General features: G+C 34.9%; 1 protein-coding gene and 1 non-coding gene across 2 annotated transcripts; one reads left to right on the top strand and one right to left on the bottom strand.

Moving 5' to 3' along the window:
* Window positions 1-960: 960 nt before the first annotated feature.
* On the top strand, window positions 961-1,067 carry LOC112094417. The gene has a single exon (XR_002903513.1). It is a non-coding gene; the product is annotated as a small nucleolar RNA R71 (small nucleolar RNA).
* Window positions 1,068-3,459: 2,392 nt separating this feature from the next.
* Window positions 3,460-8,249, bottom strand: LOC21388489 (G-type lectin S-receptor-like serine/threonine-protein kinase RKS1). The gene is made up of 7 exons (XM_010112721.2): window positions 6,883-8,249; window positions 5,960-6,091; window positions 5,361-5,533; window positions 4,797-5,007; window positions 4,344-4,581; window positions 4,101-4,251; window positions 3,460-4,000 (listed from the first exon to the last, which is right to left on the bottom strand). The coding sequence occupies exons 1-7, from the start codon at window positions 8,207-8,209 to the stop codon at window positions 3,695-3,697; spliced, it is 2,538 nt and encodes an 845-aa protein (XP_010111023.1). The 5' UTR covers window positions 8,210-8,249; the 3' UTR covers window positions 3,460-3,694.
* Window positions 8,250-19,114: the final 10,865 nt, after the last annotated feature.

Genomic DNA, 19,114 nt, shown 5'->3' on the forward strand with positions numbered 1-19,114 from the left:
TCAAGCGCCTTCTTCTGGAACCGTTGAGGGAATGGCAATGGGGGAGTGATACAAGGTGGGTTATCCAGAAAAGTGATCGAACCCGGTCTAACCACCGGTGCTTCCTTCTTCGCCTTCAGATTTTCCTCCTTTGACTTGTCCTTACCATCATCGTTGCTCTTGATAGGCTCCTCATCAACCATGGCGTTTTGAACACTCGGGCTTTCAAGCTCTTTACCACTCCTCAATGTGATGGCCTTGCACTCCCTTGGGTTCTTTTCGGTGTCGCTTGGGAAGGACCTTGATGATTGCCCTTTTATAGCATTAGCTAATTAGCCAACTTGTATTTCTAGTGCCTTCATAGTGCCTCCCAAATTGGTGCAGTGAGTTTCAATGTTGTTGAGACGAGCGTCATGTTGATCAAGACGAGCCTTAGAGTCCACAATATACGTCTTCAAAAGCTCTTCAAGTGATGAGGAAGGCTTTTCCATTGTCGGTTTACTTGACTCCAGAGTTGGTTGTAAAACATTCCGGTTGTTGGCATAAGAGAAATTCTCATGGTTTTTGAGCCCGGGATGATAGTATGTCGGTAAGTTGTTGTTGGGCCTAAAATTGTAGCTACGGTTGACGAAGTGACATTGCTCATCATATGAATCACTTGAGCTTGAAGCTTGTGCCATCTTTACAGCTTCTTGATTACCATTGGCATTGGTTGCAGTAAGTCCCTGGATTTGATTAGTCAAGAGCGCCATTTGAGCCATGAGAGACGTCGTTTGATCCACATCATAAATTCTTGCTGCTCTCTTCACAGTGGACTGCTCATTTTGCCATTGACAACTATTCATTGCCATGTCCTTAAAGAGATTGAATGCATCCCCGGGTGTCTTTGACAAGATGGTCCCACTAGCCGTTGCATCAATATGAGCCTTAGTTTGCCCAGTAAGCCCATTATAGAAAAGTTGAACTTGGAACCAATCTTCAATACCGTGTTGAGGACACTTGCGGAGCATCTCTTTAAACCGTTCCCACGCCTCATATAATTGTTCATACTCAAACTGCCGAAATTGAGTAATCTCGGCCCTCAGTTGAGACGTCTTGGAGGGCGAAAAGAATTTGATGAGGAACTTTTGGGCCATGTCCTCCCATGCGGCTACACTCCCTGATGGTAAAGATTGAAGCCAAGACCGAGCCCGGTCTCACAAGGAGAATGGGAAGAGTTTCAAACGGATGATCTCGGCACTCACTCTATTAATCTTCACTGTGTCACAAATCTCCAGAAAAAGTGGCCAAATGGATATTGGGATCCTCGTGCGGCAAGCCTCCATATTGGTTCTACTGGACCATGTTGACGAGGGCCGGCTTGAGCTCAAAATTGTTGGCATTGACTTGTTGATGTTGGATGCCCAAATAATTCTCGTTCACTACGGGCTTGAAATAATCTCGCAACGTCCGTTGCTGGTCTGCTTGGTTTTGTTCCTCGGCCATGTTCTTAGCCCTAGCTCGTCGTTCTCTCCTTAATGCTCGAACAGTTCGTTCAATTTCTGAATCCAAAGGCAAGAGTTCCGAGCCACGTGCTTTTTGCATGCACCTACGAACACAACAAAAGAAAAATAGATAAATAAATACAAAAAAAAAACTTAGATTAAAACAAGATATTTCTTCACTATAGTAATCTAATTCTTAGCCGTTCAATCCTCGGCAACGGCGCCAAAAACTTATTGCAAATGATTTGACTGCGCTTGCAAGTGCACAAGTCCTACAAGTAATAAAGTAGTCCGAAGACCGATATCGTCCCACGAGGATTGACGTTAAGAATATAAACTAACTATTGTAAATATCATATCTTAACTTTATCTAAGCGATCAAATTTGGATGTGATAAACTCAAAGAAAAACTAAAATAAAGGAAAACTAAATCAAAAGGAAAAATGACAGTAATTAATAATACGTGCTGAAATTAGAACGGAAAATCAATATAATAAAAATGCTAGGGTCTTGACTTCACTCTATTGCGATTATGTTTCTCCACAGTAATGTGCCTAACCTAACTCAACGTTCTCAAGAACCTAGAGTGATGTATATCCTTATTCCTTCTCTCGAGTGCCGCATAAAGAATGTGTAGGTGATATCAAGCCTATATCTCTATACAACTATTCATCCCTACCTTCATTAAGTTCCACTCTAGAAACAATTCCTAGAATTCCACTTCTCAATTTCACAACCTAAAATTGTTTCGGTTACCTAGGCAATGTTTATCTCTCGATCTCACACCAACCTAAGTTGTTCTATCCGTTTCTTGATTGCTTGAACGTTCCCCTCTCGAGTATTAATCCTCACAATAAAAATCTGCCCAATTCAAAATCTCATAAAGCATGACAATATGTAAATCATAGATTTAGCAGCAATAATTCAAAATAGAACACGAAAGAAACGAAGAGCTTAATTAAATGCACATTAAAACGTCGAAACAATAATCACAAATAGAGATTCATCTAAACCCTAACAAATAAGAAAATTAGCCACACATCATGTGGTTCACAATCTCAAAATAATATTCAAAAATCAGAAAAATACAAGAAGAAAGATAAGAAGAGAATGAAGAACGCTTGGAATTCTTGAAGAATCGCTGGAATTTCCCTCGAATCCTCTCCGATTCAGTTTTTCTTTTTTTGCAAACCCTTTTTCTCCTCCTTCCCTTCAGTTTTCGGCCTCTCCTCCTTATATTCTACGTCCAACACATCCCCAAGAAGCTAATTCTCACTTTCCATAAAAGTCTCTGCACCAAACTAAGGCAAAATGCGTATTTCTAATAAAATCAGGTAAATCGGGCGACATATCCCCTAGAATAGGCGACATATCGCCTAAAGGAGGCGACATATCGCATTCCTCTCTGGTCCTTCGCACAGGTTTGCTCGATTTTGCTCCTTTTCGAGTCGCATCGCCATCTGAAGGCGCCATATCGCCTCGTTCTCTATCTTTTTGATCCAAAATGCCTCAAAACTCAGCGATTTCACCCTTTCCTACACACTCAAGGGAAAGTCATCAAATCCACATAACAACTTGAGGAAAAACACACCAAAACTAGCTAAAGGAGTAACGAATGAGTGCATAAATTACGCACTCATCAGTTGCCAAGTTGAAAATAGTATTATAGATTGATTACTTTCCTTATTGTATGGATTATTGAATTATATAGTGAAGGTGGTATTTGACTATTTGGTGTACTTTTAAAATTTAGCATCATATATAATAGTATATCAGTGCATTATTCATTTGAAGTTATTTTTTGCTATAAGCAATTCATATAGTTAACCAAGATGCATGGAATTGCATGTATATTGATTTTAAAAATTCACAGATACTTGATAGCCATTAAAAACTGCAGTAGAAACTAAAGCATAGCTAGTCAGAAAAGCATAGCATAGCGTAATTAAAAAAACGCATTAAGAGCTATGGACTTTTAATAGCGTAAGCTGCGTTATCATTTTGTAAAACACTATATTAACAATTTAATAGCGTTTTTCGTCAGCTATTTAAGAGGATTTTTCTTGTAGTGCCTCTAAGGGAAAAAGAGAACAGACAATGAGTCTTCTTGGTTCCCACAAGCAATATTCTTAAGGACGCATTACAAACATTGACTAAATAAAAACTGTAGGTAATACAGAAAGTTGAAAACTACAACGTCATATTTCGTTGCACAATCTAATTTTACAAGTTCAGCGAGCTTCCACCATAGTACATGACACAATGTTTATAGAGTTATAAACACCTTCACTAGATGCCCGGTCTCCGGTACCAGCCCAGCATCTATTAAGGATAAATGCAGGTTGTTTTGGGGAGGGAAGAGCTGAATCATTTCCCAACATTAGAACAATTGCTGACATGGTTGGTCGATCATTCGCGTGTTCTTGCACGCTCAGCAGACCAATTTGGATGCATCTCAAAGCTTCATCAACAAATGACTCGTCCAAAAAAGGATCCACTATTTCGGAGGCTCTGCCTTCTTTCCACAAGTCCCAGACCTGAAACAACCGTATGCCATCATGTCAGAGAAAAATAATCATGCAAATCTTTTCGTGTATAGTTATATTTTCTCAAGTAAAATTAATCATGTATACTCACATGTCCAAGCAAATTTGACTCTGATTTCTCTTCATAATAATCAATGTTCTTTCTACCAGTAATGATCTCTAGAAGCAAAACTCCAAAGCTATATACATCCGACTTTGTTGAAAACAATCCTTCCATTGCATACTCTGGAGCCATATAACCGCTGTAACAGCATAGAATGAATCATTGATTTAACACATGTTGTTACCTGTTAGCTAATGAAAACATATTTACTTTTAGTTAAGGGACACTTACTATGTTCCTACCACACGATTTGTGCATGCTTCACTTTGGTCTTCTCCAAATATTCTTGCCAAACCGAAATCTGAAATCTTTGGGTTCAAAGCGGCATCTAGTAGAACATTGCTTGCCTTGAGATCTCTATGGATGATTCTTAGTATTGAATCTTGATGAAGATATAAGATCCCTCGAGCAATGCCACATATTATGTCAAATCGTCTTCTCCAATCTAACGACTTCCTTTTCTCTTCATCTGATGACAAATGAAATTCAGTAATTTAGTTTGATTAAAACTTGTAATGCCTCTTAAGCGTTCCCTAGCTAGCTAGTCATTCATAGGCTTCTCCGTATCTAGCTAGACTAAGAAGCGTTTCAAAATTCTTCTGCTTTGCTTCAAAATTTGTTTTTAGTAAAAAACCATCACACTTTTAAGCAGAAATCAGAAGGTAAAATTGAAAGAAAGCGCACCAAAAATAAAAGAGTCCAAGCTTTTGTTTGGTAAGTACTCGTAGACTAACATTCTCTCTTCTTCATGGAAGCAACAACCTAAAATCCTCACTAGGTTTTTGTGTTGTAGTTTTGCAACTAGCTGAACTTCATTCCTGAACTCTGTACTTCCTTGCCTAGAGCACCTAGATAGTCGCTTCACTGCAATTTCCTTTCCATTTGATAGCATACCCTGAAACCATTGTCCAAAATTGACTTAATTGACATTGAAGTTATTATGTGTTTTGTTAAGGTACAGAGCCTAATTATTCTTAACGATTTATTGCCTTATGCAATTAGCGGATTTACTTTGTTAACTTCTTCTTCATTACAGTTGTATAACAGCGGAAAGAGGATGGAATCTCACATTGAGGCTAACCTTTATCAATTTTTGTGTTCATTCTTTATTCTTTCCAGCGTTTTTGTTGCTCTTGGATATATAGAATTAGGGTGTCTAATCTTTACATGTTCTTCCTAATTGGAAATAAGAATATAAAATTTGAAATAATTACAAAATTTGAGATACTTTATTTGAGGAAGATTTACCTTGTACACTGAGCCGAAGCCACCTTGTCCAAGTTTGTTTTCTGCAGAGAAATTGGCTGTGGCTATAGCAATGGTATGTAAATCAAACAATGGAACATCTGAATCTGTTTTACCATCGTCAAGCTCCCCCTCTTCCGAAAAGTTTGATCGTTTGGTGTTACGCCTTTCTTTACCTGTCACCAAACATATTACAAATAATTCTTGCTGTGATTTGTGATTGCTCTATGAAATAGAGTTATTTTACTTACTTTTGTGCATTTAATTATGTTAGAATAGTCTTAGTGATACCAACTTAAAATCTAACTTTTGTGTACTAACTGATATGGCACACTAGTTGTCATATTTTTATCGGTAAATATAATCTTATCATTAATTGACGTGGTAATATTTCAAATACCCATTAATATAAAAATGACAACTATGTGCCATATTAGTTGGTGTCCATAGCATTATTGAAGTTCTTGAGATTTTAGTTTTTTTTTAGTTTAACTTAAGTTTATATATATAAAAAAAAAAAAAAAAAAATAGATGCACAAGTAATTAGATGTACATGATGGTTGTAGAATGAACAGAAAGCAAAATAGAGGAAATCCTTTTACCTGATATTCTCTTCCTATTTGCCAACCAATATGCAATGAAGACCAAGAGAAAAAAGATTACAACAGAACAGAGCAAAATTGCTAGCTTCCCCGTTTTGCTGATAGAGCCATTCGACTTCTTCGCGTATTGAGCTACTTAGATAAAAGGTCAAAACTGATCATCTCATTGATATTATAAAACTCAACACTTAGGCCACGTTCTTTTCGCTGATTCGAGTTTAGAATTCGAGTTTTGCTACAGTAAAAAAACTCTACTACAGTAAAAAGCTCTCATACAACATCATATCTCAACTCGAATTAAAAACTCGAATTAGTGAACCGAACGGACCCTTATTTCTCGAGTTAGGTAAGAATATATATTTAAGATCCATGCAATAGTTAAATATCAAGAGAGTGCAGTCGCAGTGACTTACAAAATTATCCATGCAATAGTTAAATATCAATGAGAACTCTCTCATTTACGATAAGCGATGAAATAATATTCTATCAATAGAATTTTGTTTTAAACCATGCCTCGTTCATTTCACTTATTTGAGTTTTCAGTTTTAGATTTCTACAGTAAAAAGCTCTCAGAAAATGTTACATCTAACTTTTTCTGCTACAGTAAAAAGCTCTCAGAAAATGTCACATCTCAGCACGAATTAAAAACTCAAATCCATGAAGTTAACGAGACCTAAATCTATATCAATTATTCTTTTTGCACTTTTCAAGCTAAAGTAATTTTAACTAGGAGGCATATGATAGCTCATACTAGTAATATATCTTCTTTTCCGTTAACTAAAGGGAACTTATGTTGTTGATAATATGTCCATCAATACCTACTATTTTATTTGTTTATTTATTTATTTATTTTACTTCTTACATTCACCCATAACTTATATAAATGACGAACAAGTTTAATAGAAATTAAATGGTAAACGTACCTAAAGTAACTGCATCGACTCGTACGTATAGATCTTGCCCCGCATTGGTAAAAGTTCTTATGTCCACCAAATCACCGTGCCAAGATAAGCAACCAGCACCGTCTCTAGTCTCATCCAAACTCGTGTAAGCCGTGCAATTGCAATCCTTCAAGCACTTCTCCTCACACTCTCTCAAATTCAATCCCATTTCCCCACGTGCGTTGAATGTATCGGGTAATTTCACACGTGTCACCTTGGCAAACCCCTCACCATCTCCACATGTGCGTGCCCCGCCCTTTCTCATGCACCCGCCTGACCGGTCTCTCAAGTCCCAACTATCACGCGAATGGGGCTCGAACCCAGGCAGGCACACACACTCGAGCTGGCTTGCGTCCGATTGGTTACACTTTCCGTTTCTGCCACATATCCCATAATTGTCGCACCGTTCAGCGGGAACGTACGAAAATTCGACCCACTCTTTACGCTGATCTTGCCATGTGGACCGCCTTGCTGTCCCCGATTCATCTATCACGAGCCTAGAGAAAACTGAATTCGTGTCGTTGTTGATTCCATACATGATGCTTGTCTCATCTTTGTTGTTCGTATAGCTCACATTAAAGATGAACCCGTTTATCATTCCTATCATCGTGGGTACACCAGTCCATCTGCGACCTGTCCAACATCCGGCCCGCCAAAACGGAACCTGACCCTTGTATAAGATCATCTGTGGGTATCCGGTTAGGTTCATCCGGTACGTACAATTACCGGTTCCCGGATCATCCGCCGATTTCCAGGATGTTATGAACCGGTCGAGGCCGGTTTTCCGGTTCAGCCCAAGCTTCAAGAAAGGTAGGTAAGTGTTCGTTGGATAATCAAAGCTTTGCCAAATAACACTGCTCTGTCCAAAACTGTCATCTTTTTTCATCAAAACAAGATTTCCAACATCTAAAAGCTTAGCTATGAAAGTGGAACTAGTTTTTGCCGTAAAGACAGATAGATTTGCTGACCAAATAGGAGAGTTTTGGTATTTTGCATAAATGCTGAGGCGTCCTTTGCTGTTGATGGCCAAGACTCCTGAAGTGTCGTTGATGGGATTGTCTCTATTTGCGACCCAAACCACGGTTTTCTCTGAGATTTTGTTGTACCAGACTCCGACATAGCGGTTGAGGGGCTTGCCGGGGCTGAAGAAGCCGAGTGCGAAGGTCTTTTGGCCGGAGAGCAAAACGTCGCCGTCTTTGATGGGGTGGTTTGGTGTAATGGTGTCAAAGACAAGGGACATACATAAGGGTGGAGCAAGGAAGATGAGCAATATTTGTATTGTGTTTAGAAGCGCTTCACAAGACTTCATGGTTTTCTCAGTCAGTAGGGAGATTTAGTTATATATAGTCGTTTTTATATTTTCGTTCTGTCATCACCCTCGGTCTTACGTACAGTTATATATAAACATCCAACGAATGAGTTTAAGGACATTTTTTTGGCATTTTTAGCCCCATTTGCTGACTATCCAATTTTTCCAACAATTTGACCAGGTCTCCGGATATCAACGTCGTCTTTACTTCTCACGCTTCTGAAGTCTATTTTTTTTTTTGGTTGTATACATACAAATGCCAACCACTTGTGTTTTGGACTTTAACCACTTGGCTGACTAAGTCTTGTTAAATATTTTACTTCTACAGCTTGTTTAATCTCACTTATAGAATAGTTAAGTAGCACGTAAAAGAATAGTTAAGTAGAAACCACGTAAAAGAATAGTTAAGTAGCATCTTTTCAGCAAGCATACTGCAACGTCAATCTCCCCTAACAAATATTCCCACGATGTATAATTTGTTTCGCGAAAGATAAAAATAATATAAAAAAAAATCCTACACAATTTGACAATTGATCGTTAACAATTATGCAATGTTTGAAAATGACCTTTTAAAGTGCAGTGGAGGAATTTCTCTGCTCTGAACACTTATATGTCCAATGGAGCTGCATTATACTAATATTTCTTGAGCTCACACGTGCTTCATATCTTTTTAACTTATCTAGATAATAGGGGCTCCTATTGTAAAAAGTTGAATAAAAATAAAAAGAGACAAATCATAATTGTTCCCCATAAAATAATTAAACATATCATTGCGCTCTTATTTTACAAGATAAATAATAATTTTTCCTCCAATAATCGAAATATATTATTATGTTTGGTTTCAGTGAAAACTATCTTCAATTTATTTCATAGTGCCCCACTAAAAAAAAAATATTGATCCTACATTGAAACGCAATATAACTACAAATTACAAGTATTAATTTGGGTAACTATATTTCCATAGAAATAGTCAACAATGAATTTAAATTCCAAATGAATTAAAACAGATTTAATACCATAAAACTCAGCTATAATCTCTGGATGGAAACCAAATCAAACGCGAAAGGGAAGCTTTCTTCGTTATTGTCTTGGCCAACCTAAAGTCAAATGCACGTCTTTGTACAACGAAAATTTCTTCCTCTCTCATTCTCATGTTTAACACCTATATGCTATTCGGGAAAATTTTTTTTTTCCAACAAGAAAGAGTTATTGTTTGATATATAAATATAGATATTGTCTATCATTTTAGTTTTTTCCCCTGATACGAATATACAATTTTGTTCACACTACAAGATACTTTCAGATATCATAGGAGTTCTATCTTGCCGGACGACTCATGTATGTCAATTCACTTCTCAACGCATGCGATCAAATCACTACGGTTTTCATGCTAATATTGCTAAGTATGTCCGCCAAGCTCTACTCCGAAGGGATTAGACGCCGACTTTTCTCAATATATCCGATTGGTTTAGACTTTCGAGACTCCGTGTTATCGAAGAAAGATGCATATATATGTAATAAAAGATACAAAAACATTAATTAGTTGAATTGGCAAGTAGTCATTGACAGGGCTGATGGCTAGGGATGGCAACAAGACGGGTTTGGATATTTCTTTGGTTATACATCATTATCGTCGTTATTCTATATGTACAAATGCCAACCACTTGTGTTTTTGACTCGAATCACTTGGCTGACCAAGTCCTATTACATATTTTACTTCTACAACTTGTTTAATCTCACTAATGACTTCTATAGTAGAAAGTACGTGCTATAATTTATACGCATTTGAATGTTTAAATTTGATAAGTAAAAGAATAGTCAAGTAGCATCTTTTCAGCAAGCATACTGCAACGTCAATCTCCCCTAACAAATATTCCCACGATGTATAATTTGTTTCGCGAAAGATAAAAATAATAAAAAAATCCCACACAATTTGACAATTGATCATTAACAACTATGCAATGTTTAAAAATAGCCTTTTAAGGTATAGTTGAGGAACTTCTCTGCTCTGACTACTTATATGTCCAATCACTACAAAAAATACGGTTATTTGCGACGACTAAAAATCATTGCAAAAAAACTCAAAGTCATTGCAAATATTATTTTTGAGACGACTTATCGTTGCAAAGATGTCGTCGCAATTGATTCGTTGCAAAGATATTTTTTGGGATGACAAGTCGTTGTCTCAATTATATTTGTGATGAAAAATCGCCGCAAATGAGTGGCTGTAATTATTTCATCGGTTATCGTCAAGATGACATGGCATTAATTATTTGCGACGGCGAATTAAGTCATCACAAAAAACATCGAATTAGCTGACGTGGAATAAATTTTATGCGACCACATTTGTCGTCGCAAATAGTATATTATTTTTTTATTTTTTTCTCATTTTAATAATTAATGTTGTATATTACTATATATTTAAATCTAATATTAAATATAATTCACGATATTATTATAATAAAGAAGAATTAATTGAAAGAAAATAAATAATATAAAAATAAAAATAAAAATTTTTATAGTAGAAAGTAATTAATAAAATAAAATAAAATGTAATTATAGTAGAAAGTAATTATAAAATGTACGGAAATAAAAATTGTTACATGAATTGAGTTAATATTTGCTTAATGGATTTCTGAGGCGGGGGAGGTCGTCGATCAACCTTACTATCGAACTTTTTGTTAGTCCTCATCCTATGACTCATTGGAAGCCATTATCTATGCCCAACATAGCAAATTTTACTCGTTATTCGCTTCGATGGAGTTGCATCATTGCAATTAGGACATGCAAAGTACCCTTGACTACTCCAACCAGATAAACTACTACGCACAGGAAAGTCATTAACTGTCATCAGCAACACAACCCGCATCCGAAACGAAGTATTTGTAGCAGCATCACGAACAACAACCCCTTCATCCCATAACTCTTTTAACTCATCCATGAGGGGCCTTAAGAACACATCAATATCCTTCCCATGAGCATTGCAATCTGGATTCAATAACGTCAACATCTTGTACGGGTCCTTGGTACATAGCCACGTGAGTAAATTATATCCAGTCACAATAATAGGCCACATACTATATGATAAACTCATATTCCTGAATGGGTTGAAACCATCAGTAGCTAACCCTAATCGAATATTTCTCGGTTCACGTGTAAATTGTAGATTTTTTTCATCAAACTCTTTCCACTCCGTACCATCAACTGGATGACGTATTAAGTCTTCATTCCTCGAATGCCCACGCATATGCCACATCATTTCCTTAGCAGTGTGACGGGAAGCATACAGACGCTTCAACCGATCCTTCAAAGGGAAATATCAGAGTACTTTCCACATAAATTTTTCCCTTTTTTACTCTTCCAACGACTTGTACTACAGACTGGACAAGACTGCAAAGTAGCATTCTACTTTCAAGACAAAGCGTAGTCATACTCACACACAAGAATTGCCTCTTAGCTCATACCCATTTCACTCAATAACTTTTTCGCCTCGTAATGCGATGTAGGTAACTTGTTCCCTTCAGGGAGTGCATCTCTCAGTAGCGTCAATATTTCATCTATGCACTCATTAGGCCACTTGTACAACACTTTTAGATGTATTAGTTTCACTAAGAAATTCAACGATGAATCCTTAGTGCAGCCCGGATACAATCTGACTTGGAGCTCGGATAAGAGATCCCTCAATTCATTGTAATGAGTATCTTTTATAACCGTTTCTATCTCTCCCAATGTTTCATGATCATCACTAAACCCAACCACATCACTTAGCACTGCAAACATCTCATCAACAGGTGCACTAACGACTACAGCAACACATACTTCACCATGGTGAATCCATGTGGTGTAACTTGTATCAAAGCCCCATCGATGTATATGTGCTTTCACTGTTTTTGGTGGCAGCATCTCATGATTTCTACACTTCATACACGAACAACTAATACCCCCGGTTGAATATGCATAATTCATTACAATCTCAATAAAAGCACACAAACCATCTTAGTACTTATCAGACAACCGGTTCTTTAAATATATCCAACTCTTGTCCATAGGCATCTCCACTACGAACAATTTATAAAGTTTTATCAAATTTTATGAAAATTAACCCAAATTATTTTATAATAAGTCTTTAACATTCTAAAAATTTTATTTTTAATTTTTTTATTATTAATATAATAGTAATTAAAATTTTCATCTAATTTTTTTAATCATTATAGATATAATTTATTATTTTTTAAATCAAACATTTTCATAGGTTGCCCATTTTTAATCATCATCATATAATCATCATCAAAAAATGTAATACTCGAGATTTAATTAAGCCTTAAGCCAATAATAAATAAATTTAGTAAATTAAAATCATGCATCACATTTACCATTTACCTCAAAGTTATTTGTTGGTATTATATTTTATTATTATACCTATCATATGATTTTATTAAACTTATAGCTTTGCTAATTAAGTTTTCAGTTTTAATGTGCAGTGCAACTAGCTCGATGTGAGAACTCAATGTGCTAAACTTATGAAGAAAAAATGATATTTATTATGGTTATTTGATATGATATTTTACCTCTATTATGATTGATTTAATGATGAATTATTATTTTATATTTTTATTATATGGTTTTATATAAATGTGTTTAGGACTTAGTTGCTGTTTTGAGTTTTTGTGAGAGAAGGCCATGTTAGCAAATTGAGTGATCTTTAGGCACCTAATTGAAGAAGAAAAATAGAGACTTTAGAGCTAATTTTATGAGGTTAGGACAGCTATTAGAGGCTTAGAAAAACCTAGACACTTGTCCTACTATAAGGTCACTTTACTTTTGCTTGGTTTCTATCAAGTTTAGACTTCATTTTTGGGTCTATTTCATAAAAAAAAACCTAGAACTCCGACCATAGCATTTTCTTCTCTCTTCTCACTCCTTTTCTCACCCAAAACTCAGAATCAAACCTAGGTTTTCAAGAGAGAATGAGCTAAAAACTCAACCAGCCCATTTTAACTCGTTTTCAACCTAGAACCAAAAATAACCATCAAGGTTTTGAGCTTCTATTCACTTGGGAATAAGTTTTTCATTGAGATAACTTCTTTCTTATATTAGAAACTAAGATTGTATTGATTAAGATGTTGAAATCCTACTTGAGATTCAGATTTTTGATGTGGCTTATCATGCATGTTGGTTGTAGACCCTTAAAAATGAGTTTCTTGGGGTTTTGGTTCAAATATTGGTTTCTGGGTGAAATTAATGATTTTATCTTGATTATTTGAAGATAAACTCTTATTAGGATGATGATTCATGTATTTGAGAGTGGGTATTTGAAGATTAAGATCTGCATGCTAGATATTTGATGAAATGTTCAAATATAAGTCCTCTGTATAGCCTATGTCGATTCTATTTTCGTACTATATATATGTATAATTTTGACTAAGCTTGTATTTTTTTATTAAATTATATATCTCAAGCTTTACGTGAGTTTTTGAATCACTCTTAACGGATTTTTCTATATTTAGTTATGAATTTTATAAGTTCAGCTAAAAAGCTGTCATTTTCCTGACGAGATTATACTTCAATCCGGATTTCGGGCTGTTTTTGGTTAGTTTGAAAAATCTGAAACCTATCATGTTGTAGCTCTAAAAAGAAGGTTTTGAGTCTACTTTTATTTTCCACTGGTCTCATAATATTTTGAGTTTTGATGAATTTGTTATGAATATTTTCGTAACAATGCGCAGTTATGTGTTTTGTTAAATGATTATATGAATGTGATTTTTGAAAGTTATGAGTTTTAAAGGTTAATTAGCACATTGAAGGCTCCCCACAACTAGCTAGTTTATGCTTACAAAGTGGTTATTGAAATTCAAGTAAGTAGAGTTAAAGCATTTTCAAAACTGCATCACAAGACCTATTTGACAAAATATTGTATTCAGAATTGTGGTTTATGCAAGTTTATTCTCTTATGAAATTCGTATATGATTATGTTCAAAGAGTATTAATGATTAATTATTTTAAAAGAGATTATGATATTTGCTTATTATGTTTTTATGTTTTAAGAGAGTCTATGGGATGGTATATGGATGAGAGACTGGGTAAGCAGAGGTGTGAGGGACTGGTGCCCCAAATTAGAGTAACTGTCTCTTTGAGACAACTAGAGAAAAATGTTAGTAGGAAGTCTCTTGTTGATCACAAGAGAAAGAGATTCTAAAAACCCCGCTTAGTGTTTAAGAGAAGAGCATTGGCCAAAATTAAAGAAGGTCATGTATAGAGAGGCTTACTTGGAACGGAAGTTCTGTATCATACCTAAACTAAGAATAAGTATGAAAGTTTATGAACAATGTTTAACAAAGAGATTTCAGCCACGGAGATTTTAGATACTTACTTTATTTGAAATTTACTTACTAAGTTTTTGCTCATTAGTTTTACGTTGTGATGCAGATGATATTGTTGTTACCGAAGAGTAAAAAATGATTTTCAAGGTTGGCTGAATACTCTTAGTCCTACATCTGACATCTTGCTTATATGTACTTCCAAACAATAAATGGGCCCAAAATGTTTTTTCTTATTTTTGTTACTATGTCGCTTTTGAATAATTGTTTAATGTCTAAGATTTGTGGTTGTAATCATTTTACGTATTGACTCATTTTGTTCAAAAACTTTTACGAAAATTTTGTGATGAAATCAACCACAAGTTTTCGCATCTTAAAAATCACATTGTTTTAAGTATAGAAAGTATGTTTTAAGTAGCACCACATCGCTAAATTTGGCCTCAAACTGGTTGAGCGTTGGGGGCGTTACAAAAAAAATTCATACAAATTTCAATCTAATTACCACAAATTTCAATTTCAATTCTAATTTATAATTCACAATTCTAAATCTAAAACCACAAACTAAATTTAAAATCTAAAACAAAACCACAAACCATAACAAAAATACCAAAATCAATTTACAAGATACCAAAATATTAACTCACAAAATCCAAACCCACAAACACCAAGGGTTGGAAAACGGTAAGGCAGAAAAATGGGAGGGCGACGGCCGGAATAATGGGCGGCGACGGCGAGGCAAAAACTGTGATTTTTTGGTCTTTTTTCGGGATATTTTTCGCCACAAATGAAGGATTTGAAGAGAGAATGATATATTTAAGCTTTTTTTGGAGGTTTTGGACGGTAGGTGGCGGTTTTGGATGGAGAAGGAGGAAGAAAACGGAGAGAGACGCTGGAAAAAATGGAGGAAAGCGATATCTGATCGCGTTTATACATGCTAGTTTTTGCAACGACATGTTGTTGTCGTAAAAAATATTAAAATGCCGTCACAATTATAAGAAAAATGACGTCGTTCTTCTTCACCTCATTAATATTTATGAGAATATTCTTGAGGAATATACCCGTGCTCATATTTTGCGAAGACATTGTTAAAATGTCATCGCAAATATTTTTCAGGAAACCGCCAGAGTTTCCGCCTTTTTTTTGGGAAAATTAAATCCCACCATTATTTGCGTCGAATTATTAAAATAGTCATCGCAAAAAATAGTTGGTCTGGATAGAATTTTGTGGAACCATTTTTTGCGACAACACTTCAGTTACAAGTGTCGTCGCAACAAACTGTCGTTCTGAATAGAATTTTCTGAAACCATTTTTTGTCACCACTTTTAGTTTACACATGTTGTCACAAAAATAATCGTTCTGGATAGAATTTTCTGGAACCATTTTTTGCGATAACTTTTCAATATGTCGTCACAAAAAATAAAGAAATTTCTAGAACCTATCCGCGGGAAACCGCCAAAATTTTCTACCTCTTTTTGGCCACGTCACTGCTAGTAGTAAGTCTCAATATTAGCGACGACAGTTCATCGCAAATAATGGACAAACTGGCCCCAATTATTATTAGTGATGACATCTCGTCCCAAATATATTAATTTTTTGCAACGACATGTTGTCGCAATTGTTAAATGCGATGACAAGTCGTTTAAAAAGTTTGTTTCCTTTACGACGACGATATGTCATCTCAAATATTATACTATTAGCAATGAAAAATGTCGTTGCGAATAACCCTTTTTGTTGTAGTGAATGGAGCTGCATTATACTAATGCTTCTTGGAGCTGCATTATACTAATGCTTCTTATGCTCACACGTGCTTCATATCTTTTTAAGGTATCTAGATAATAGGGGCTCCTATTATAAAAAGTTAAATAAAAATAATAGAAGAAAAATCATAACTGTTCCCCAAGCAATAATTAAACTTATCGTTCCGCTCTTATTTCACAAGACAAATAATAATTTTGCCTCGAATAGTCGAAATATATTACTATGTTTGTGTTCAGAAAAAAGTATCTTCAATTTATTTCATAGTGCCCCACAAAAAAAAATCTTGATCCTACATTGAAACGAAATATAACTACAAATTACAAGTATTAATTTGGGTAACTATCCATAGAAATAGTCAACAATGAATTTAAAATCCAAATGAATCAAAACAGATTTAATACCATAAAACTCAGCTATAATCTCTGGATGGAAACCAAATCAAACGCCAAAGGGAAGCTTTCTATCATTATTGTCTTTGCCAACCTAAAGTCAAATGCACGTCTTTGTACAACGAAAATTTCTTCCTCTCTCATTCTCAAGTTTAACGCCTATACACTATTCGGAAAAAAAAAAAAAAAAAAAATTCCAATAAGCAAGAGTTGTTTGATATATGAATAGAGATATTGTATATCATTTTAGTTTTTTCCCCTGATACGAATATACAATTTTGTTCACTTTACAAGGAAATTGTTATGGTTGGAACCGCCCTTTTCCATTACTGGTAAAAATTGTTATTTTAGTCATTTGGTTAAATTTTCAACGGTTTAACAGTTTTGTGTCGCACCTTATAAACTTTTAACGTAAACACTCACTGTTAAAATACTCATCCAATGGCTTAAAAAAGCAGTTATTGTAGATAGTAAAAAAATTTAACGTAAACACTCACTGTTAAAATACTCATCCAATGGCTTAAAAAAGCAGTTATTGTAGATAGTAAAAAAAGACAGTTCTTATCATAGGAGTTCTTTCGTGTCTAACAGTGATTAGCACAAAATACTTTCAGATATCGGACCTCTCAGTTTGCCGAAAGTTGATCCTGTATCTTTCATGATGACTCATGTATGTCAATTCACTTCTCAACGCATGCGATCTAATCAATACGGTTTTCATGCTAATATGCTAAGTATGTCGACCAAGCTCTACTAGGAAGGGATTAGGCCTGAATTTTCTCAATACATCTGATTTTCTTTTTTTCAGTGCTTTTCTTTTTCTCTTCCTTTCTTTCTTTCTGCGTTCATTTATTTATCGTTGTCTCTATTTGTGACTGCTGTTGATGAAGTAATCAGAACTGTGAGTTTTAAATGCTTTAACTTTCCTTTAAATTTCAATTCTTTTATTTTTTTTTTATTTTGTTATATGTTGCTATTGATCATCTCATGATAGTGTGAAATTGTGAGTTTTGGGCGTTTCTCCTTTTTTTTTTTTTTTTCTTTTTTGCTAAGTTTTAACTTCTTTATCTTTTCTATTAATGTAAATAACATTCAAGTCTAAATCAACAAGTTTTGGTGCTTAACTTCTTCTTTTTTTCTTTTTAACTTTCAACTCATTTACCATGTTTCAATTATTTAATCATATACACTTTTCACTTAAACTACTATTTATATACTTTTTTCTGAATTGTGTTAGTAATTTTATTTTTTATTTGTTCTACAAATTGTTGTTCATACTTTTTACGTTATAAAAATTTCAATAACAACTCAATCAAGTACCTAAATTACTAGTATCAAAAGGAAGAAGAAGGAAAAAAAAAAAGAAAAGGGTAAAAATAACGGCGAGGCACGGACTGAACTTGTGGCCAGATGGGACTCAAGAGTCATCCTAACACATTAAAAAGTATGTCTTTTTTTTTTCCGTCTGCAAAAGGGTACTTAGTCAATAGTACTAGTGTAATGCTAAATTCATTACTTAGTCAATTGTACAAGTGTAATGGTAAATTCATATGTGAATACGAAATTTAATCACTTTCTAATACAATATTACTCTTGATATTTTATTTAGCATATGTTATATTTGATGATAATTAACTACTACATATTTAACATGGTTTGACATTGCTCTTTAGAGATTCAAACTCTACACTTTATAATGAAGTTCTGTGTGGTATTACTATAAGACTATGTCTGTAACCGTGCTCGAAAATGTTTTTTTGATGGTACACTCAACAATATTTCTATATCTTGAAGTCGGAGAAAGACCGTTGAATAATGAGGAGCACTAATAATTCGCCTCAGATAAATACAAATTATGAATATCAATTTGGGCAACTTGACATAAAAATATAGTAAGCAATTAATTTAAATTCCAAATGAAAATAGATTAAATATTGACTTCCACAAAATCAGCCACAACTCTGGATGAAAACCAAATCGAACGCGAAAGAGAAACTTACCACTATAGTCTTTGTCACTTGTCAGCATAAAGTCAAATGCATTCTTCCTGGCTCATTCCCAATTTTAACACTTGTGTTATTCACAAAAAAAAAAAAAAAAAAAAAAAAACACAGCCAATAAGCAAGGCAGGAAAGCATATTAAATAGTGCTATTTAATATCATTTTGGATTTTTTTTTCCTGATGCGATTTTGTTTGCCCTTGAGATATTAAAAAAAAAAAACATCCAATAAGCAAGGCAGGAAAGCCAAAATCTAGTGGTTTGCCCTTGAGATATTTCGAATTGGAATTGAAATTGCAGGTTTTCTGACTGATTTTGGCTAGTTTTCCTCGCCTTGCTGATTCCACCGGTCGACCTATCCGGTCGACCGGATTTCATTACAATAGGTCGACTTGTGTGGTTGACTGAAGTGCACACCACCGGTCGATTGCACTGCTCTGT

The sequence above is a fragment of the Morus notabilis genome, unplaced genomic scaffold (assembly GCF_000414095.1).
Source record: "Morus notabilis unplaced genomic scaffold, ASM41409v2 Scaffold392, whole genome shotgun sequence".
Taxonomy (NCBI): domain Eukaryota; kingdom Viridiplantae; phylum Streptophyta; class Magnoliopsida; order Rosales; family Moraceae; genus Morus; species Morus notabilis.

Excerpts from the sequence above, each read along its gene's own strand:
- LOC21388489 (XM_010112721.2), bottom strand. The coding sequence starts at position 8,209 with ATGAAGTCTTGTGAAGCGCTTCTAAACACAATACAAATATTGCTCATC. Across the intron at positions 6,092-6,882 it reads AGTCGATGCAGTTACTTTAG|CTCAATACGCGAAGAAGTCG; the intron begins GTACGTTTACCA and ends TTATCTAAGTAG. Across the intron at positions 4,582-4,796 it reads CTTGGACTCTTTTATTTTTG|ATGAAGAGAAAAGGAAGTCG; the intron begins GTGCGCTTTCTT and ends ATTTGTCATCAG.